At 49.8% G+C, this 22,041-nt stretch overlaps 1 protein-coding gene across 2 annotated transcripts in view; it reads right to left on the bottom strand.

The window, feature by feature from the left end:
- Positions 1 to 5,855: 5,855 nt before the first annotated feature.
- The window catches only part of Mindy4 (MINDY lysine 48 deubiquitinase 4), a 152,848-nt gene continuing 136,662 nt past the window's right edge, over positions 5,856 to 22,041 (bottom strand). Inside the window, exons 16-18 of one of the 2 annotated variants that reach the window (XM_008827521.3) lie at positions 18,159 to 18,339; positions 17,561 to 17,633; positions 5,856 to 7,616 (exon numbers count right to left, since the gene is read on the bottom strand). In XM_008827521.3, the coding sequence (XP_008825743.2) occupies positions 7,568 to 7,616; positions 17,561 to 17,633; positions 18,159 to 18,339 (303 nt within the window). In that variant the 3' untranslated portion in view covers positions 5,856 to 7,567. Of the gene's footprint in view, positions 7,617 to 15,506; positions 16,880 to 17,560; positions 17,634 to 18,158; positions 18,340 to 22,041 lie in introns of those variants that run through there. The other variant, XM_029560838.1, reaches the window with a different exon arrangement.

The raw sequence follows: 22,041 nt of genomic DNA, 5'->3' as shown, positions 1-22,041 counted from the left end.
AGGCCAAAGCCTGGTGTGGGATGCACCAAGCAGAAAGGAAGGCATTCCTCCACCTGGTCCAGGAGCAGCAAGGGGACAGGTGAGAGCTGCCGAAGGGAAAAGGCCCTGCCACTCGGGAGAGGGTTGGGGAAGGATGGGAACAGGCTCCAGGATTCAGCCAACATGGGTGGGGTCCAACCAGCCTCACTCCATCAAAATATTCCATGCAGCCATACTTGACTCTCAGGAAGGCCTCCCTGCCCGCTGTCCCGCACTCTCTGTTCAGCTCTCACAGGCAAGGCCAACCGTTTTTGGACCCTTCCAGGTGCCAGGCTGGCTCTAAGTGCTCTGTGCTGCACCCTCACACCAGCCCAGTGAGGTGTGATGTGTGCTGTCATAATTGCCATTGGATGAGTAGGGAAACTGTAACATAGAGGTTATTTTGTTTACTTTGTGTTTTTGATTCAGGGTCTCATATAGCCTGTTTCATTTGTTTGTTTTGGTGTTTTGAGGCTTGTGTGGTCTAGGCTGACCTCAAATTTGCTATGTAACCAAGGATGACCGAGAACTTCTGGTCCTCCTGCCCCCACCTCCCAAGTGTTGGGACTACAGGTACATGCCTTAATGCCTGGTTTATGCAGTGCTGGGGATTGAGCTAAGGGCTGTGTGTGTGAGGCAAGCATTCTAGCAACTGAGCTCATTTCTTTCTAAACTTAATTCAGGTTGACACAACTGAGAGATTGGGGTTTAGATCTAAACCAAGCAAACTCCAAGTATAAGATCCTGACCACGGAAGCTGGAGAGAAGGCTTAGCAGTTAAGAGCACTTGGTGTTATTCCAGATGACCCAGGTTTGGGTCCCAGCACCCAAACGGCAGCTCACAATTGCCTGCATGGATGTATTGCACACATACACACACTCAGGTACACATACACACACATAAAATTAAATAAATCTTAAAAAAAGAGATCCTAACCACTCCACTATTCTGTCCCCCTACTTTGTCTTTTAACACATACCCATGGTAGATGCAGTAAGGACCCCCAAATCCAAAGTGACAACAGGGGCAGACAGAGTTGGGCCTCTGTTCCACAAGTTTAGAAGAGCTCTCAGAGCCTAACACCAGACAGGGATGCCAGATCTCTATCCTGGAGCTGGAAGCTTGATTTCCCACCTGGTGAAAAAAAATTCCTGGTCCCCCAGAGATGAGCATTTCCCACAATGCCCTCTGAAACCCCAAATAGCCAAAGAGAAGTCTCAGGCCCTGAGAACATGGGTAGGGACATCAAGCCTCCCCATGGAAAAGATTGAGAACCAGCCTATCAGCTTGGCTGTCTTCTACAATGGACTTGAATGTGGCTGACCCATAGGAACCAGGCAATCCTTTCCAGCCAGTCCAAGGTCACCCACGGCAGGAAAAACAATGGGCAGTGGGTCCAGTCATGACCAGAATCTGAACAAAGGCTTGGCACTTCCTCACGTTGAGGCCCCTCCTTCAAGGTTTGCCAAGGCAGGCAAGCTGAGGAAGCCCTAGTGTGGCTGCGATATTTTGCAGGCTGTTTCCTGGGACAGCTGTGGCTGCTAGATCCACCAGAGATGCAAACAGAGCGCACAGCTGCTCCAGGCCTAACCCTGCCTGTCTGGAAGTAGGAGAAACAGTGGGACTTGAGTCCAGTACACAGCCCCATGGTTCTCCTGAGTACCTGACTAAGCTTTCTGAGCCTTGGTGTCTTCTGCATAAAACTGGAACCTCACAGCATTCTAAGATAAAAAAGTGTATATATCCTGTTTCTCACATCATGGGGGCTCAATAAATGCTTGTCAGTTTTTCCAATGGGTACAGAAAAATCTCCTTGGAAGAGCAAGCTTCTACTTTAGGGCTTGAGGGACAAGTGGATAATTGAGTAGATGATCATTCCAGTTGGAAGGCACAGTAGGAGCAAACAGACCATATAGTCATGATGTCTGTCCATCTCATCCTGAGTGAAGAGAGTGGGATGCTTAGAGGACCAGTGTCAGGGAGCAGAGAACAGGTGAAGGCCTCAGAATGAAGATCAAGGTGGGGTATTTTAATGGGAAAGGCAATCTGCTCAGAGCTCTGTCAGATTTTTCCTGCAGATGAGGCATGCATAGGACAGAGGCAGGGGATTGGTGGATGGACACAGGGAACAGGTGGGGAAGAGATGTGTGGGTAGAGTGGGAACGTGCTGTGCTACCACAGGCCCTATGCAGGGTCCTTACGTGACCACTGACCTGTCAGAGGATCCTAAAAGTTGGAGGAAGCAATCAAATCGGGCTGCCAAATCTTTTGGCAGGTATTTGGCTCCACCCACCAGAGTTCTCCCTCCTTAATCATGCCCTAATCCTCATGGGGCTGTGGGAGTTCTGATTATCAGGCAAAAATGCTTGGCATGTGTGATAATGGGGATAGCTTCATGCAGACTGCAGGATTTGGGGGGAGGGGCTAATGGTATGGTCGGGCAGAACTTGGGTGCTGGGCAAGGACCTAGGCTCCTGGCAGCTCTAGCAGCACAGAGAGGGCTCAGGGTCCCACTGGGCAAGCTAAGGGCTCAAAGTAGCTGAAGCCTGCAGGTGGCTTCTCTTTGCATGTTTTCTCTTGTGCTCTTCCTCACAAACATCCACTGTGCCAATGCAGTAGTTTAAAGGGCATGCTTCTCTGCCTTCGCAGAGGAGCAAACTGAGGCCTCTGGAGACATTCTTAAGGGCCCTCTTGAGGGTTTTCTTTTCTGTGTAGGGCTCTTGGAAGCCAGATCACCACCACTTGGGCCGAGGTGAGTACAGCCTACCTCTGTGTCTCTCCTGCCTCCCCTTCAGCCCCAGGTGAACTCCACCCATTAGAAACCACAGCAGCAGATTCTCCAGGAGCCATCACTACCAAAGCCTTCCATATTGTTCCATGGGGTCCTAGTCAGACAGTCCCATGTCCATCTGTCAAATCCTATCTGTCCCATGGACTGTCTCTAAGGTGCTCCTTTGGAAAGCCCTCCTGGATCAGTAGTGGAAAGTATTCCAAGTTCCTCATGTTGACTCCTCCTGTCACCACTGCAGATTCTTTGGTCATGGTCAACAGGCTTACTTTTCTTACACACACACACACACTCAAATATGCAAATGCCCCTGTGCCCCCCATCTTTAGCATTTGTCTCACTTTCTTCTCCCTGGGCCTAGGACTCTTCCTTCCCTCTTCCCTGAGTTGCTGATCCAGCCCAAGATTCTATTTGCGGGTTACATAGCCCCAGCCGGTCTCCACTGAGTCTGCCACTAAAGGCTGGGCTGGGACAGCTCTGTCATCTAAACCGTTGGTTCAGGGTGTGGTTCTGAGATTAAACCTGCCTCCTTTCCTGTGGCCCTCGATAAGGGTGATCCTGGGTGCTTATCTGTTTCTTTTCGGGTATTATTGGCCTTTTGCTGACTATGAGGACCAGCAATTCCCTCCTCTCTGGGAAGCACTGGGTGATAAGCAGTTACTTCCCTGCTCCCTTTTAAGGCACTTCAGATACTTGGTGTCATCACCATCCCTGGGCACTGCCCAGTTCTGCCCCTCCCTGCCCCAGCACTGCAAGAACCTGGGGCATGATTAATAATTGTGTGAATAGCTATTGCTGAGCCTGGGAGCCTTGTTCTGAGGGAGGATTGTTCAGTATTGATTTCCCAGTCTCCTGTCCTACAAGCCACAAGCTCAAACCCTTCTTGCATGACTCGGTGAGATGGAGCAGTCAGAAGCTTCCTGGAGGGGAAGGAGTAAGGTAGATGCTAGGAGAAAGGTGGTGAAGAGGGGCAGAGGGTATTCCAGGTAGATGGGGCAGGGGCACAGCTGTCAGGGGGAAGGGACCTAGGGAATCCAGGGGTGGTGGGAAGGTTAAGGGTGTCAGAAATAGATCCAAAAGGACTTTAAATATCAGGTTAAGGAGCTTGAACCCTCCTATGAATACTAGGAAGCCACAGAGGGCTCTAAAAGTAGGGCAGTGGTGGGTCCAAGCTGTGAACAGAAGACTGAGATGTGAGTAATATGATAGTAGAGCAGAGAGAAGAGGGCAACTTCAGAGATAGGGCCATGGAGAGGAGAAGATGGGAGAGAGGCAGCCCAGGTCACACAGTGGAGAAGCACTGCATCAGGCTGAGGCTGAGGTATCTGAACCTTCAGGCAGCTGCTTGAACCTCTCATACCTAAAAAGTGATTCTCTCACACATCCCTCAGTCCTTTATGAAAATCACAAACCTCTAGAGCAGAGCCTTTCAGACTCTCTCATTGATTTTATTAAGATGCAAATTCTGATTTGGTAGGCCTGAGGTGGAGCCTGAGGATCTCCCTGGCTGAGAAATGCCTAGTGTCCAGAGTCCAGAACAGGGAAGAGTCCTCTGTTGCTGTTGCTGCTTAGCAGAGCCGGGAGCCTGTAGTGGGGCCCTTTCATTCTTAGCCCTCAGAGCAGGCTGGCGGCCCTACTGCTCCTTGTCCAGTGCTGTCCCCATCCCTGTGACAAGGTCTCAGGACATCCCTAGCCCTGACCTAGTTCTGACCCCTTTGAGCCCTTGCTGTCCTGGAACTTTTCTCTATGTGGCCCTCTAAGGAAGTAAAGACATTGTGCCATGCCAGCCATTCCTGCCCTCCTAACCATGGCTGAAGGTGGACACTGTTGTGGCTGCAGCTAGCAAGGGTGTTGTTCTAGGAGAGAGGCACAGCTATGGGGACAGTAAGGGCCATGTCTCTGCTCCTAAAGTCAAGCAAGACAGGCTCCAAGACATTCCTTGAAAGCTTGCTGTAGTCTGCAGAGTGTGGGTCATGCTGGAAGGAACAGCACCTGGGGAGAGAGACAGGAAAAGCTGAGGTGACAGAGTACACAGTCAGAGCCAACTTGGAAGTGATCCACCTCCTGCGTGTACAGCAAAGCTATGCTGAGGCTTCACGTGGCCCTCATATGGATCCCACAGAGGAAGACTCAGGGGTCCCATGAATTGAATAAAAGAGATGTTGGCCCCCTTAGAGGAGCTGGCCTACTATAAGAAGTAGGTGGAGGGTGATGCCCTGATTCCACAGACACCCCCACCCCCTAGCATAAGACATCCCCTCAGAAATGAGGGAGCCTCTATTACCTGTGTGCCCCTAGGACAGTTGCATCATACAGGTAAGACCTTTCTGCCTGATCCTTCTTCCCTGGAGGAGGCGGCAAGGGATCTGGAGAACTCGTGGGGGCAGTGCTGGAAAGTGAAAACTACTAAAGCACCTCTCCCAAATGGCTACTGCAGGGCAAGGAGGCCTTTCCTCATTAAGTTTGGAGTTGAACCATCACACTGTTCCTATATTCTTCATAATACCAGAAGAAGACAAGAATTGAGACCTGTTTGTTCATCAGAGACCAAAGAAGAAACACTGTAGAGGGAAGGGAGTCCGTGGGAAGAGACCGGCCAGCTTGTTCAGTAACTGTCTGAAGTAGAGCCAGAGAGACAGAGGCACAAGCCTGGCCTCTGGGAAGCCAATCAGCTCTAGGGCACTTTGGGGAGGGAAGTTGGGAGAGGGAGTGGCCAAGGTTATGGACCCTTAACACACATATATGAGAACACAAAAGACTTCAATACAACTTGGGAGAGACCTATGGGTCACTGAAGCCTAGCCACCACATCCCTGGAAAACAGAGCACCCAGAGGCCGAATGCTCACTTGTGATGAGGCGTGGCCTGCATTCCATTCTTATGGCCTTGATGGGGCTGCTGAAGGTTTGATCTGGCTTCTTAGCTGGGAGTGGCAGTGCCTGGCTTTGCCCACCTTCTATTCCTGGGCACCACACTCCAAAGATCTGCATCTGGGCTTCTAGAAAATCAAGCTTTGTGCTCTGCTGGAATGAAACTTCTGGAGCAATGCTGGGAACCGTTTATTTTCACTAGCCCTGCCAAAGAGCCTCTGGCAAGGAGACTATGTGGGTTTCACTGAAAAGACACTTTTCCTCCCCAGGCTGATAAACAAGGTCACTGCAGGGAAACCAACTTCCTCGGCCAGACACTCTGGAGCGTCCCATCCCTGGCCAAGGAAAACAAATGCATAAACATTTGGAGGAGATATAGGAAGCATTTCTGCTGGAAACCCACTGCGAATGACCACCTAGGTTTACACAGCGAGCCCCATGGGGCCTGGCACAGCAGGAGAGGGCCATCCCGCCCGCCCATTCTCTAGTGCAGCTGGCTACTCTCCACATCCCCAGAGATGTGTTAGGCTGTTGCACATACCCTGTCCACAAGAACACAAGTTCTGCAGTTGCCCACACCAAATGCCTAGCTCTCTAAAGGAAGGGGTCTCTCTACAGCCAGCACTGTCAGGCCTCAGAAGAGTGAGGATCCTAAAATCCCATGTGGACACAGGCTAGGTATGGGCTGCCATGAAGCATCTTTGACTCCCTTAGGTGTCTTAGTCCCTGTGTGTGAGCATCCACGGCCCCCAAGGTTCTGTAGGCTCCTCACCTAGACAGCCATGTGACAGGGTCTTTGAGGGCTAGAGCACTGCCTCTAGGCCCTTCTTGTGAGCCACTGCAGAGCAGCCCTGGACTCTGGCTATGACCCAGGCCACTCTCCTGTTGCTTTTTCCCAGCCTCCCATTGCTGCTTTATTTTCCCTCTTTGTGAAAGCTATAAGATATACATCAATGCAGCAAGCAAGGCTCGGACTGTCCATCTCCCTGACCCAATCTCTGTCCTTGCTCTGTGACTACCTCCGAAGCTCTGCCCACAAACACTAGCAGTCAGTCAGTTCTCAATCCACACGCTCCCTCATAGCCACAGGGAAGACTGCACCTGGGCCTTCTGTTTGTCCCCATCTTAGCCTCCCTGGCCAAGATGCCACTCCTTGAGTGGCTCCCCACTCCACCCATCCTAGCCTCCCTAGGCCACTCCATTCTCATGTGGCCTCACAAAAGATCCAGGTCTTCCTTGACTGAGACTCTCTGAGGCTTGGGCTGCTCCCTGGACAGCACAGACCATGTAGTCTATATTTTAGACTGCTGCTCTGCAGTGGAAAATACAACTAACAAGAGAACCCCAGCCAAGGACATCCCTGAGGGAAAGGGCTTAGCTTATCCCAAGATCCTTGTAGGAAATGCCCTTGCTTAGTGGGGTTCTGAGCCTCCACACCCCCATATCACTCTTGAGCCATGATTGGAGTAGACCTGTGCTCCCTTCATACCAAGACTTCATGCCAAGCCTCAGATCTCGCCATAGGTTTGACTCTTGTTTTATAGCAGCTGCAGTAACAAGTGCCCAGGGTCCCCGAGGTCAATCACATCAGAAGCCTTGGTGAGGGGGCCACCCAGGAGGAGCAGGGGAAGGAGGGACATGAAAAGAAGCAGTCTCTGGTGGCCCCCTTCCTGTCTTTGGCAGTCATAGCTGGGCCAGGGAGGGAACCCTAGCAGTGCACTGGGCACTACCATGGCCCTTCATGGAAGGAACTGGAAAGCTCTGCATGCCTCTATGGCCAGGCAGGCACAGCCAGGATGACTCTTCTCAGAGACCTGACCCTGAGGCCTGGGGTTCTGGGGTCATCTCAGTGATGAGTGCTGAAGTCATAGAGCTTGGTGCATCCAAGGGTCACAGGATGGGGTCTGAGCCATTCCAGTTCACAGAAGCCCCCTTCCACCTACAAGAGTGATAGGAGAGAGTGTTAGAGCTGTAGGGGCCTAAGAAAGAGCTCTGTCTCTGAGGCTTTGAAGACTCCACCCTGAGTACTGGCTTTCTACTCTCACCCAACCCAGACATCCATAGGAAATGCAGAACACAGGCACCCAGGGCTCTGGCAGCAGTGGGGAAGATGGTGGTGGTAGGTGATTTGTTCATTTGTGTCACAACTGACTGTGCCTGGTGCTGTGGCTCTCTGCAGATGTGACTGCTCCAAGCACATCTAGATCCAGCTCCTTCCTTTCAGAGGTACCTGTTAAACCTCCCAAGGTGCAGGAGGAGATCCAGTGATGGAGCCGGAAAGGCAAGGAGAAAGAAGCAAGAGACGCCTGGGAAGCTAGTGGGGCTTCATAAACATTCTGGGCTTTTCTTTGACGGTCACAGGAAGCTAGTGAAGGGCTGTGAGCACCACAGGAACAAGACAGCCTTTGAAAATCTGCATTACGAGCCTTAAGAAGCAAGCATTAAGTTGATGCATGGCAGTCAGAGTGAGACACTTTAAAAGCATCTTGGTTCCAACTTAACAGTTATTGTAGGTAAGGCCATGAGATTTCCTACCACTTTTTCCTAATCCATAGTGCTGATTTTTTAAACAACTGAGAGGAATCCTATTTACAGCAGATGGAGAATTTATGTAATTTATGGAAGTGCATTCTGCCTATATGTGCATCCTAAGACTGTATGAACTAGAACACAGATGTTGCTTGCTCAAGAGCAAGGTAGGAGACTGGGGCTTAAGAATGTTTTAGAAGAGCATGAGGTTCTGGGAGGGAACCATTATCTTGTTTTCAAAACCAGAAGTAAAGTCATACCCTAAAACTGTCACAGGCAGAGAAAAAAGAAGATATGATTTGAATCTGAAGGGTTCCCCAAAAGCTTGTGTTTGGAATGCTTGTTTCCCACTCGGTGATATTATTTTGGGAGGCTGCGGTATGTTTTGGAAGTGAGATCACTAGAAGTAGGCCTCTGGAGATGACACCCAACCCCTGGTTCCTGTGAAACTCTCTGCTCTCTGGTCCATGACATGAACATCCTCTGATACATGTTGTCACCACCAAAACCTACCATGCATGCCTTCTTCACCATGATGAACTGAAATCCTTAGAAACTGTGAGACAAAATGAAAATCTTTCCTCCCTTAAATTGCTTCTGTTAGATACTGTGGCCATGGATGCATGAAAGCAACTAAAACACATGGTTCCCTATGCACAGATTCAACAATCCGTAGATCAAACAACAACCTGTACTAAGCATGTACAGCCTGGGTTTTTTTATTATTCTCTAGGTGATACAGTATGTCTTAGTTTGTTCTTCATTGCTGTGACAAAATACTCTGACCACTACCAACTTAGAGAAGAAAGGGTTTATTTAGCTTACATATCCTGGGTCACAGTTAATCCAGGAGCCCAAGGTAGGAACTCAGGGAAGGAACTTGGAGGCAGAAGCTGGAGCCCAGGCCATGGAGGAACACTGCTTACTGGCTTTCTCCCCTGGCCCCTGCTCAGCCTGCTTTCTTATGCAACACAGGCCCACCTGCCCAGGGGTGGCACCACCCACAGTGGGCTGGGCCCTCCGACATCATTCATCAAGAAGATGCCCCTTAGATATGGCCACAGGCCAGTCTAATAGAGGCAATTCCCCAACTGAGGCTCCCTCAACCCAGGTGTGTCAAGTTGACACTAAAGCTATCCAACACACAGTATAAAAAGTGTTTGCATCATATTAGGTATTATAAATGATCTAGGAGTGACTCTAGAGAGGCTGACTAGACTCCAGTGGATGAATCTGCACCAAGGGGCATCTAGGTTCAAATGCTTGACGGAATAGGTCTTGGCATAGATGATATAATACATGAAATCCAGTGGGGGGAGATCTAGAGGTGGTGCAGATGGGGAGGGGTCTAAATACGATTAAGATCTAGTGTATGAAATGCACAAAAATGCAATAAAATATACATAAAAAATAAGTGATCCAACAATTAAACTATACAGGAGGCTATGTGTAGGCCCTATGTAAATATTATGCCATGTCACAGAGGGGATTTACACATGCCTGGATTTTGGTATGCTCAAGGATCCTGGAACCAAGTCCCCATCTATATGGAGTGGTGACTGGATAGTTCATCACCCCAGCATCACTTGTGTTTATTAACCCAGCCTCCACTGTACCCACCCTCCTTCCTCCACGTCTCTAGTTTTTAGGTTGAAAATGAAATAATTCCAGAGGCATCAGGATTCAGCTCACTCTAACCTTCTAACTCACTTTCCTGTTAGCTGTAGGCAACTTCTTGGTAGATGCAAAAGTATATTTTCCCCTGTTGCGTAGTTTGTACATTTTATATCATTCCTTTGCCCATCAAAGGAACAAACACATTTCTTGCCATATGGAGAAAAAGACAAAAACAAAAACCAAATTCTAGTGGCAATTCTGAGCCTCTTCCTTCCATGGAGGAACAATTAACATCACATTCTTCTTCTGGCTCCACCCAGGACACAACAGGGACAGGACACACTTTGCAAAACTACTGAGGATGTGAGAATGTGATTTCTTCATAGTCTAGACACAAGACAGAGCCATGTCTTAATGTGCACTCCAGCCAGTGTCCCAGGGAAGCTGGATCATCTGTGAAAAAACTGTAAAATACATTCTGCATAAAAGGCTAGAACAGGTGGATGGGAAAAACCAACTCTGCCATGGATGCTGTTTAAGGACCTGCCTCCAAAATTATGTGCTCTCAGCATCATTCGGTGGCATCCAGGGATGCTGAAAGACCTCATCCTGCATGGAATTGAGTGGCTTTTTGGCAGCTAATCCTTTCCTTCCTTGGTTACAGTGAACAGAATGTGCAAAACAATTTTAAAAAGAGATCTTTCAAGAATAAGTGCTGGCTCCGGGGTTAAGAGCACTTGCTGCTCTTTCAGAAGACCAGGGTTCAGTTTCCAACATCCACATGGTGGCTAACTACCATTCATAACTCTCCAGATCCAGGGGGACTTGATGCCTCTTCTGGCCTCTGCAAGCAATCACACATATAGCATACACTCATACATACACATAAAAAGAAAAAATTAATCTTAGAAACAAGAATAAATCCTGGAAGAATGACCTTTGCAAGACCCAATTCTAGTCTAACCTGTGTTGCAAGATGTGGACCAACATGCACTCACCCAGACTCCCTGACCCTTATCATCAGTGTGGGAATCCAAAGGGTCAGCCTATTTCTATTAGATATGGGAGATTAAGTCTCAGTGGTGTCCAGGTGTTTTAGACTATATCCTGAGCTTCTGTGTGTTGGGTAGATCCAGGGGGCTCTATCCAGAGCCTCAGGGCTTGGCCACGTTGATGAAATGTACCCACGTTGTAGCATTCATCATCACTGCCTGAGTAACAGACATTGCCACTGTACTGAGAGGCAACCTGATGTGATTTGGATAAGTTTGACTATTAGGTCCACTGCTGGTATGATTTGGGGTTGAAGTCTCATGATGTCCAGGGGAAGCTATCGCAAGTCCAGTCAGGAGAAGAAACGGCCCCTGTTCTGACGTGCACACTGAACAGATAGGGTGGTCTGGCAGCCGGAAGGCACGGTGATGGTCCCAGATTCTGAAAGCCAGGGCTGTTCTACCTCAGCTATTGTGTTCCTAGGGATTCAGTAATCTACAGCAATGTAATGCAGGCATAGGCATTAATGGATCTATCAAGTTTTGAGATTTTCAATTATCTTTCTGTTCATCATCTTTCCAGTTTTAAAGTGCACCATTAAAATGCTTTTACTATTCTGGTAAGATCTCTACAAGGCATTAAAGTTGTGGCCACTAAGTACATATCCTAAATCCATATTCTCAGATCTGCACTGTCAACCTCTACCCTCCCCACTGGCAGGCCAACCAAAGCTCTCCCACAGGCTCCAATGTACAAAATGGAGCTGGGCTTCAGTGCAACATGAGTCACACTTATCTGCTTCTGGACCATGTCTGTGTCACGCCACTATCACAGAGCCTGACTGACAGGCTGCTGGGTTTATGTTTGGTTTTGTGGTCATTTACAAAGAAAACTAACCTTCCGGCCCAGCCAACAGGTGCAAAGGCACTGGGGAGAAGACATTTGCAGTGGCAGTGGGAAACGAGAGCTAAAATATTAAAATGGCTGAGATACCAAGACAATTGCTCTGAATGGCTGTGGGTCAGTTACAATGGCAAGTGAGCAATTAAGACAGCAGAGAAGCAGAGGGTTGATAGGGAGAAGTCAGCCTGCAGTGAGGGTCAGCGCCTTGGGCTCCCAACTCCGCTAACTCGGGAGGCAGTCAGAGTGGATACTTCAGAGCACCTTGGCACTGTATAGCTCTTAGCCTATTCACTGTGGGACATTTATTACATTTCCCTTGGGTTGTAATAGTTGAAAGTGTCCGAAAACCGCGAAATAATCCCACAGGTGCAACACCAGGACCAGCAGCTTAGCCCTCTCCATGTTGATGCTAGTTCTAAACTCAACTGCTAAGCTAGTAGTGGAGTGAATGGGCCAAACGTGACCCCCAGGACAATCACTGCAACAGAGAGGCAACTTCAGCATGAACAGATTCAGACTTCAGATTAACCTGACGTATTTTATGCAGGGCAAGAGCCCACACAGGGCCCTAATCAATGAGAAGATGGCAGGCGTGGTCTCAAAGCTCTGGACTGCAGCAAGTGCACCCAGGGATCCTCTTGTTGGTTACTTTCCACCTGTGCACAAGCTTCTGCCCCTGCACTCAGGCCATTCAGAACCAGAGGTGGCTCTAGAGCCAGTTGTTGGCTCCCACCAAATGTTGCCTTGGCCAGTGTCCACCTCCTGGCCCACCTACCCTCCTCTAGGGTCAGATCCAGGTCTTTGGCAGAAGAGACCACCTGGGGAGGGACCCTTAGCACCTGTACTAAGTTCAGACAGGCAGGACTAATATCTGTTCCCCAGAGTTCTGAGGTATGAGGACATGCCCCACCCCGGCTGCTCTTACTGGATATCTGCTTAGGTCAGAGCGCACTGTACTCCCAGACCCCCAGTAGGGAAATCTAGGTCTTTATTCACTCTTTGCTCTTCTTCCCTTTGACACCAATGATCACAAACAAAGTCCTGCTATGAGCCAATGTACTGTCTTGTATATAACTCTATGCCTTCACCCAGGCCCTTGACTCCAGATGCCCCCAACTGATTCTTCTGCTTTTCCTCACAGGTTCAGGGCCCCTTGAAAAGGGTTCTTCTTTCTCACAGCAGCCTAGGGAAGGGATCATGATGTCTGACTGATAAATTCAGGAAGACAACCCATACACAGTGAAGAGCCAGGGCAGAGTGGGAATGTGTGGACAGACACCAGATGTGGGATACTAGGGGGTTCCCCTTCTATGGGTGAGGCAGGGGTGTCAGCAGGAGGGAAGAGAGGTGCCTAGGTGGGCAGGGTACCCCTGAAGGAGGTGGGTGCTCTCCCAGGCCTCAAAGGCACCGATCCAGGCTGAACTACGGTTTTAATTTCTTGTCTGAGCCTCCAAACAGAAACATCTGGGCCCTAGCCCCAGGCCCGGTTATGAGTTCTTTCCTCTTCTCTCTGGCCTGTTGACAACTGTTTCATTTTCTCTCAGTCCAATGTGGGTGGAAGCCTGGGAGAGGTCAGCGTGTGCCTTGTTTGGAAATGACCCTCAAAGACTCTGGTTTGGTTAACATGGTTACAGAACAGGGGGTGGCAGGAGATGGACCCCACATTCCTGACACAGCAAAGGTAACAGAGATTTAGAGACTGAGCTGTGTGTCACACTAAAGAGCAGGGATGGTGCAGGGACCTTGGGATGGTTCTAATTAGGATGCTTTTCTCTGAAGACAAAACCCGCAGTCTGGGCCTGTGCAAAGTCTCTGTGATAACAAAGCCAAGTGGCAGGAAATCACACTGCCCTCTCGGTAACCTTCCACTGGGCTGGGACGATGATGGTCTACGTTGCTGGGGACTCGAGGTGTAGCTGGGGCACAGACCTCCATACCAGAGAGCCCCCCCACCGCCCATCTATGAAAGAAAGGGCTGGGTCTGGTAGTGCCTGGGGAACTTTCTGTAGAGCCAAGCACATTGCCAGATGACCAGGTATGTGGTGCCTTCATGCAGAGTCAGTGGTAGGTCATGCATCTTGCAGGTCAGCAGGGCAGGGTTTAAGGGTGAGAAGTCATCTTCCCTTGGATTTGACTAGGGTGGATTCTGACTTCCATTTGATTGTGAACTCTCTGAGAATGGTTACCAATTCTTCTCCAACTGTTCTTTCTGTGGATTCCTGATTCCATGAGAGCTCTCATGACAGAAAGGAAACCCCACCTACCCACTGAGTGTTCCATCTGGCCATTTATCCCACACATGCACAGGATGACAGTGAGCGCTCTGTACCATCTTACCAAGTGTTAAGAATCTGACTTCTGTCTTGGTAGTGACTTGAATGTGGGCTATGGCACCATGTGTACACTAAGGCAGGTTTACAGGCAGTAGGACTTGCCTCTCTCCCCACGCCCAGAAATGACACCATTCTAGGGTTCTCAGAGTGACCTCAGAGGCTACTTTCCCAAGTTTTCCCTTTGAGATGTCTGAGAATCTTCTGTGAAAACAAAATTCAAAGCCTTTGTAATTCAACTCCTTGGAACAGGATTCCTGGGCTGCTGTTTCCCATGACAGGGGCATGTTATCTGATGGGTCAAGGGGGACAGGGACTCAGCCATCTCACTCTTCACTCACCCACTCAGCTTTTGGTAGAATAATTCTGGGAAAGTTCCACCATGGTAACTGGCCAAGTAGACCCACCATGTGGGCATGGTGAGGAAGTCAAGCAGGCAGAAATCTGGTATTATGAAGAGCGTCTCCGGGTCCTTGGCTATGATGCAGGACACTGGAGTTTTGGTCCCTCCCTTAGTAACTGACTCTCACAGGCTGGTTCACAGGGCAGACAGGAAGGGAAGGGAAGGCCCTTACACACTAGAACAGCACACGTTTTTTTTTGAGACAGGGTCTCCCTGTAGCCCCAGCTGGCCTAGAACTTGCTATGTAGACCAGGTTGACCTTGAATTTGCAAAGATCTGCCTGTCTCTGCCTCCCAAGTGCACTTAAGTGTACTTGGGGACTGGAGAGATGGATCAACAGTTAAGACTGTTTGCTAAACAATTATGAGGGTCAGGGTTCAAATCCCAGCACCCAGATAACAAACTAGGCATCCCACATACACCTGCAACTCCAGTTACAAGTGGGACAGAGACTGGAGTAGCCTAGCCAAGAAAACATGAGCCCCCCCCCGTTCAAAGAAATACATGGAAAATGATAGAGGAGGGCACTAGTCACCTTCTTCTGGCCTCCAGAGCATGCATAGGTACACACAACACATACATGTGCATATACACTCACATATGTGCAAACACAAATCTGTTTTAAAAACCAATTGAGTTTGCATGGATCTTGTGTGTGCTGTCACTACTGCTGTAATCACATAAGTTCCAGAGCCAGCATAAAAGTAGGGAAATGGGCAGGAGGCCCCAACCTTAGCCAAGGAACTATTGGCAGCTGATTGCTGCTTGATGAGGGAGAGTTGGTCTTTTAGGGAGTGACACTGGATAGGTTAAACAGGCTTCAGTGAATAAACTCAAACTGAGGGACAGCTGGGTACACAAACTTGACTTGATAGGCCTTAACATATATGACAGAATGCATGAAATCTGGTAAGAGGCCATAGGGGTGTGTGTGTGCAGATAGGGGGTCTAAATATGATTAAGATATATTATATGAAATGTATAAAAATTAAGTTAAAAAATGTATTGAAAAGAAAAGCGATCCTGGGCTATATCATTGGCAGCACTCTGGAACTCTACAGAAATTCTCATCTTCAGGTCCCACCACAGACCTGGGGTGTCAGAGGCCTGGGGTGGCCCCCAAGGTAGCCCTGAGGGTCAGGTCTCACATATTCTTCGGAGGCTGGAGGACTTCAGCTCTGGAGTGAGACTTCCCTCGGGTGAGCCGGGAATTGACATGGCTTTTGCCTGGTCATCTGGAGGATGGATGGTGTCTAGGATCTCAGCATCCCTAAAGCCCAGAAGCCCTAACCCAATATACTGCAAAAATAGTTCTACTTCCCCTCTGTGATAAGCACTGGGGAAGCACTGCTGAGGACACCAGGGCTCTGCCTCATCCAAGCCCTGGACAGGGAGCAGCAGTGAGGGTAGGGCAAGCCTAGGTCCCACTTCCTAACTCAAGCATCCTCTCCAGCTTCCTTCATCATGGGTCACTGGGGTGGAGGGGGGAGAGCAGTCCCTAGAGAAAAAAGCGCCAACAGAAGAGGTCCAAGCTGACCTTCAGTGACTGGCCTGAACTCAATGCCAGCCAACTCAGGGCAAGAGGCTGTTTCTCAACGCAGGCCGGAATCTTGAGCCATTCTCAAACAACTGCCCATCAGGACTGAGCCCAAAAAGCCCAGTCAGGGCCAGGCTGGGAGATGCTTAGGCAGTTAGGAACGGTCTATTATCGAAAGAAGGCAGTGGGAAGATTAAGGGGTGCTACTAATGGGGCAGGGGTACAAAGACAGTCAGGAAAAGGCCCCAAGAAGTGTCCCAGTGGTCTGGAGGTAGCAGAGGCTGTGGTAGCACAAAGGACACCCTGTGGCTTCCTACAGTGCCCTGAACTGAGTGCCAAGGCCCGTGTTACCTCCTTTCCCCTTCAGAGCCCTTCACTCATCACCTTGAATGAGTGGCCCTTTGTACATGAAAGGACAGCGACCTGCAAGTGCCCTTAATTCTCCGATGAAAGCGACCAGCCCGTGACTCTGCAGGAATGTTACATGGGGGGAGGAAGGGACTGGCACATGAGGATATGCTTGTGGTCCTCCCACTTCCCCTTCCTGATGTGTCCACGGTGCCAGAGGAGGCCTTGCTTTCTTCCTCAGTCCCATTCAGACTTGCTTGCTTGTAAGGGGGCAGCACCCCTGGGTTCCAGGTGTGCCAGCTGCATCTCAGGTAGTCAGAATCTCAGGGTCAGGCTGTGACCCTGGCCCTAGCCATCTCGAAGACAGGGAAACAAACTCCTCTTGAGACTGCACCCAATCATGAGTGCCTGGGACCATCACAATGAGAGTTAGTGTTAGAGAGCATTCATCAATGTCCATGTGGATGCCGAGCTGCCAGTGTCCCCACTTTATAGAGTCAGACAAGTGAAATCCATCCAGTAGCTGACAGCCAGCCTGCAGCCTGGTAACAGAACCCATGTGCAGAACTGTTACAACATGCACTACTCCCTGGAAAATGGAACTGGAATCTTGGTCCTCCCTTTCCCACTGCCTCCCCACTGTACACTGAGGTCTCCTGCTTCAAGCTTTGAGAAAAGCCAGTGGAATGGGCCAGGGGCTTTTAACAATGATAGCCCATAGGCCTTCTAGAGCGCAGCCCCCAGAATGGGCCTCAACAAATAACTCAGGAGGAAAAGGACCAGGCTTTCCCCACCTCCAGTCTGGGCCAAAACCTCCTCTGAATGCAAAGGGTCTGGGTCAAGGAACCCCAAGTGCTGTAGAGACAGGAGTATCTCTGTTCAGTGTATAGAGTAGCCAGGACTACCCTACACAGGGCATGGGATGGTGCTGCTGCTGTAGGCCGCCGCTTCCCATCACACCCTGGCTGGCCAGCCCACTCCCTCCTCCAGTCCTATTTTAGCCTCCTGCCAGTGAGCAACCTCTCCCTCAGCCCATGGAAACACTTGCCTATGCACAAGTACCCAGTTCAGTGTCTTTCCAACTCCAGGGTCTTACCTTGCCACATCCCTCTGGATCAAGCCTCCCAAGAAGTTACTGTTTCTGCCTACAGGCCCAATGCCCCCAACCAATCACATCCCAGCCTCTCAGGGTGAACTTGGAAAGCCAGAGGCAGCCCACTCACTTGGTTCTGATGCAGAGCTCCAGTGGAGGGACAAGGTCCCTGCGGCTGTCCTCCGGGAAGGTCTGCATGGTATCTGGGGAGGAGGGAAGGAAAAGTACACATGCCATCTCAGGGCTGTGCACTCACTGAGGCCAGTCAGGCAACTCCAGACTAGACCAGCCCTATTTACCATGCCCTCATCTCCATCGTGACTAGATCTACCTTCCTTCTTGGTTGTCAAATCTCACCTGCACAGCTCACCTGCCTCTTACCTCTAGCCTCCACCTCACCCGTGTCGTGCTTCAGTTATCACAATATTCTTCCTAAAAATGCATCTGACCTCATCACTCTTCTGCTCCAAAACCTTCCATGACTCCCCATGGCTTTAAAAACAAATGCAAATAGGTCAGCAAAGCTTTCAGGGCTCTTGCCATGTGGTCTTAACTTCACCTTCCACTTTTAATGCCACCAAGCATTCAAGGCCCACCTGTGGCCCCCTCTTGTGGTAGGACCAGGCTAGCATCACTCTCTGGCTACCTGACTTTCCCAAGAAGGCAGGTTAGGGCTGGTTCTGGGGCGGCCTGGAGGTTTTCTGTGGAGATGGCTTAGGGTTTCTCACCGATAGTCAGCCGAATCTCCTCCTGCTGGTTGGCGAGGCCATCATAGTAGTACAGATCAAAGACACGCTCAGCCCTCCAGTCAGACAGGAGCTCCAGCTTCAGGCTGAACAGGACGCTGAAGTGGCTCTCACTGTACACCACCCAGATAGGGAACCGTGGGGTTTTCAGAAAGCAGCCAACCTGAAGGAGGGAGAGACACGATGCAATGTGCAGACCAGCCCATAGCAGGCTGGCCTCCCACAGATCCTGAGGGTCATGCTAGGAGTCCTTCGTGCTGCCCGTACTACAGGTCCATCTCCCAGAGCTCTCTAGTCCACAGCAAGGAACACAGGACACTGTGTAAAGGCTGCTTCTCTTCGCCCACACCCACTGGTTCCAAGTGAAGCCCATGCCACAGCCTGGTCCCCTCACTACCTCTCCCACACCATTCACCTGAGGCTTGGCCATGGCCTCCTGATTCTGATCACACTCTGACCTCCTCTCTGAGAGTAGCAGCACCTCCTCTTTCTGGCTCGTGGGAGCATATCTCTTAGTAACTGCCCCCTTGACCACAGTACCTCAGTTTACCACTTACCTTGTGACACCACGCAACCCCCGCCCCTGCCCCTACCAAGAGTCAGCCCAATGTGTGAATAAATGGTGGAGAAATGAAGGTCCTTAGGGATAAAGCTGGATTTGTACTAGAACTGTACCTTGAAGTGAGGACTGGGAGCCCTGGGGAGTCAGGGAAAGGGTCTGGGTGAGCAGCCTGGGATGTTGGGGTGAATGGCTGAGAAATTCAGGGAATGGCAGTGGGTTATTCAGTAAAGGGAACCTGGAGGACAAGGCTGGAGCAAGAACCCTCTAATGGGGACTCTGAAAAGTCCACAGACAGGGACGGCTGGCTGGGGGTGTCTGGGAGCAGACAGAATACCATGGAATAGGCACCAAGGCCCTCAGCACACTGCTACGTTTCCTGCAGGGATGACTGACCAATGACCCCCTCTATGCACTCTCCCTGTCCCGAGAATGCCCCTGACAATGCCTCTCCCACTAGCCCTGGTTTATCCAACTGTGTCATGCTGGCTGATTTTGGCCTAATCCTCAGCAGTCCCCGGGAGATATTTGCTGCTCAGGTGTTTACAGCCTCTGTTGTGGATTAAGGAAAGAATGGTAGTTATTTTTCCAGTAGGGAGAAGGGCATACTTTCTCCAGGGCCCGCCACAGAAGAGGAACTGGGTGGCTCCCACCTCAGGCTGATCCTGGGCTAGTGGTGCCTGGGACAAGCAGACTGCTCAGAAGGTCCCCAGTCAAGGATCTGCCTATTAAAGTGGTAGGTAGATATGTATCGCTCTCTTACCCAGGATGAGCCTCTTCCATCACTTCAGCGGCTCTCCTCTTAGCCCTTGTGACAGGCTTGCTCTTCCCAAGGTGTGGGGCATCTGAGCATACCTAAACCTGCCTAACCCCACTATAAGCCTGGCTTCCTTTCTGTGCTCAAAAGAGGCTTTTCTTGGGAGGCACCACCTGTAATGGACACCTAGAAGACAGACACAATGCTCACTCACAACAGGGAGGGAGAGAGCCTAGAGCCAGTGGGGGCAGGCCTGGGCACCATCAGCCCCTGAATTTTCCAGCCAAGGCCCACAGGGCAGCTTGCCATTTATAAACAACAGTCAAAAGATTAAGAGCAAAACAGCTGCCCAGGGGGCTTATAAATGAGTGTTCTTATTCTCAAGCCTCTTCCATGGATGACATTTTCCAGAGAAATTAACTTCCTTTGGATTCTCAGGGAAGTGGGAGCACCATTCCCTCAGTGCAGGCCAGGCTGTCTCCTCTTTGTAGCCACATCAGGGGTTGCTTTTGTTTATTTTTGTCATGCTGACATGTTTATTCGTTTTTAGTGCTGTGGACTGAATGCAAGAGGCCATGATAAGTGTGTTTCTTCCACTGAACACTCCTAGCTATGGGAATTTTACTTATGGAATGCTTTACAAATTCTTCCATATTGATGAGAACACGTGCACTACCAGTTTCAAGGAACATCATACAAGCCAGTAATAACTGCCTTGACCATGACCCAATCATCAGCATGCAAAATTCTGTGATTGCAGATGGACTGTAGGATAGATTTCTCACTAGAACAGCTTCCAGAGTTGAAGGTTTTAGGTCAAGGATCATATTTTTTGTTTTGTTTTTAAAATTATGTGTATATGTGTATGTACCAGTGTGTAGGTATTTGCACATGTGTGCAGGTGCCTGCAGAAGCAAAAGGCGTTGGGTCCCCCAGGAGCTGGAGTTACAGGATGTGGGCGCTAGAACTGATAGAGCCCTCTGGAAGGACAAGAGCTTATCTGCTGAGTCTCTCCAGCCCCATGATTTTGTTTTTGAAATTTACTATGTCAAGTTTCCCTTGAAAATGTATGTGGCCATCAACGATGCATGAAAGGACCACTTTTCCTCACACTCTCAGAAGCTTTTTCTATTTTTTCTTCTCTTTCTTGTCAATTTGCTTAACAAACTGCAATGCTAATTTAATTTGCATGTCCTGATTGCTAGTGCGATGTGAGCAACTTTTCAGGTCACAAGAATGCATCAGACATCTAGATATTTTTTTGTCAAATGAATAACCAATTGCTACTAATTTCTGTGTTTTTCTTGTTTGGGATTTGTGCTGGATACCTTTAGTGTCAACTTGACACACCTGGGTTGAGGGAGCCTCAATCGGGAATTGCCTCTATTGGACTGGCCTGTGGCCATGTCTGAAGGGCTTCTTCTTGATGAGTGATGTGGGAGGGCCCAGCCCACTGTGGGTGGTGCCACCCCGGGCAGGTGGGCCTGTGTTGCATAAGAAAGCAGGCTGAGCAGGGAACAGGGGAGCAAACCAGTAAGCAGCCTTCCTCCATGGCCTGTGCTCCAGCTCACTGTCCTGAGTTCCTACCTTGGGCTCCCTGATGAACTGTGACCCAGGAGATGTAAGACAAATAAACCCTCTCCTCCTCAAGTTGGTAGTGGTTAGAGTGTTTTGTCACAGCAACGAAGAACAAACTCAGACAGACATTGGTACCAGAGAGTGGGATATTGCTGTGACAGACCTGAACTTGGTGTTTTTGGGAGGACTGTGGAAGTGTTTGGAACTTTGGGCTGGAAAAGCCATTGCATGCTCAGAGTTTGTTGCTGTGGAGCTTGGAACAGTTATGCTGAAAGAGTTGTAGACGATGGAGACCTGGCTTGTAAAGCTTCAAAGGGAAGTAGAGACTATCAGGGCTGTTCATGTGAGATTTTAGATTGAGAATCTGTGGGTTCTGGTTGGCTGGGGCTGAAGAATCAGCTGTGATTAAGAAGAGACCAGAACCTGAAGCAAAACCTTTGCTTTACTGGGACAATTGATGCTGGTTAGCTGGGGCTGAAAAATCAGCTGTAAGTTAACAAGAGACCAGCATCACTGTGGTCGAGTCTTCTGGGAAGTATTTCCTCAGGGTCAACACACAGAGGGGAACTGCACCTCTATTTCAAGCTGGAAACAGGACTTGGTAATGTGTAAGAGTCTCCAGCATGGTTCTGGTGTTGAAAGCGTGAAGGGGTCATAGAGAGCAGCTGAGGCTTGGCACTCTGAGAGGCCAGGAAAGGCCATAGGTGAAAGTGCAGCTTCAGTTGCAGCGAAGACCCCAGAATTGAAGGGGTCATGGAGAGAAACTGAGGCTTTGCACCCAAGAGGCAAGAAGAGGCCATTGGCGAAGGTGTAGCCTCAGTTTCAGTGGCGACCCCAGCTTTTTGGAGATGCCGGGACCATGTGATAACCACCAAGGACAGCGGCAGGTGTGGCATGGAGCTGGCCTGGGTTTGCGAGATGAGCTGAGCATGCTGTGGACTGCAGAGTCAGAGCAGTGGAGCTGCCAGTAT

The sequence above is a fragment of the Nannospalax galili genome, unplaced genomic scaffold (assembly GCF_000622305.1).
Source record: "Nannospalax galili isolate Female #2095 unplaced genomic scaffold, S.galili_v1.0 scaffold132, whole genome shotgun sequence".
Lineage (NCBI taxonomy): Eukaryota > Metazoa > Chordata > Mammalia > Rodentia > Spalacidae > Nannospalax > Nannospalax galili.
Note: the sequence above shows the minus strand (reverse complement) of the source record. Positions and strands in the feature narration are given on the sequence as shown.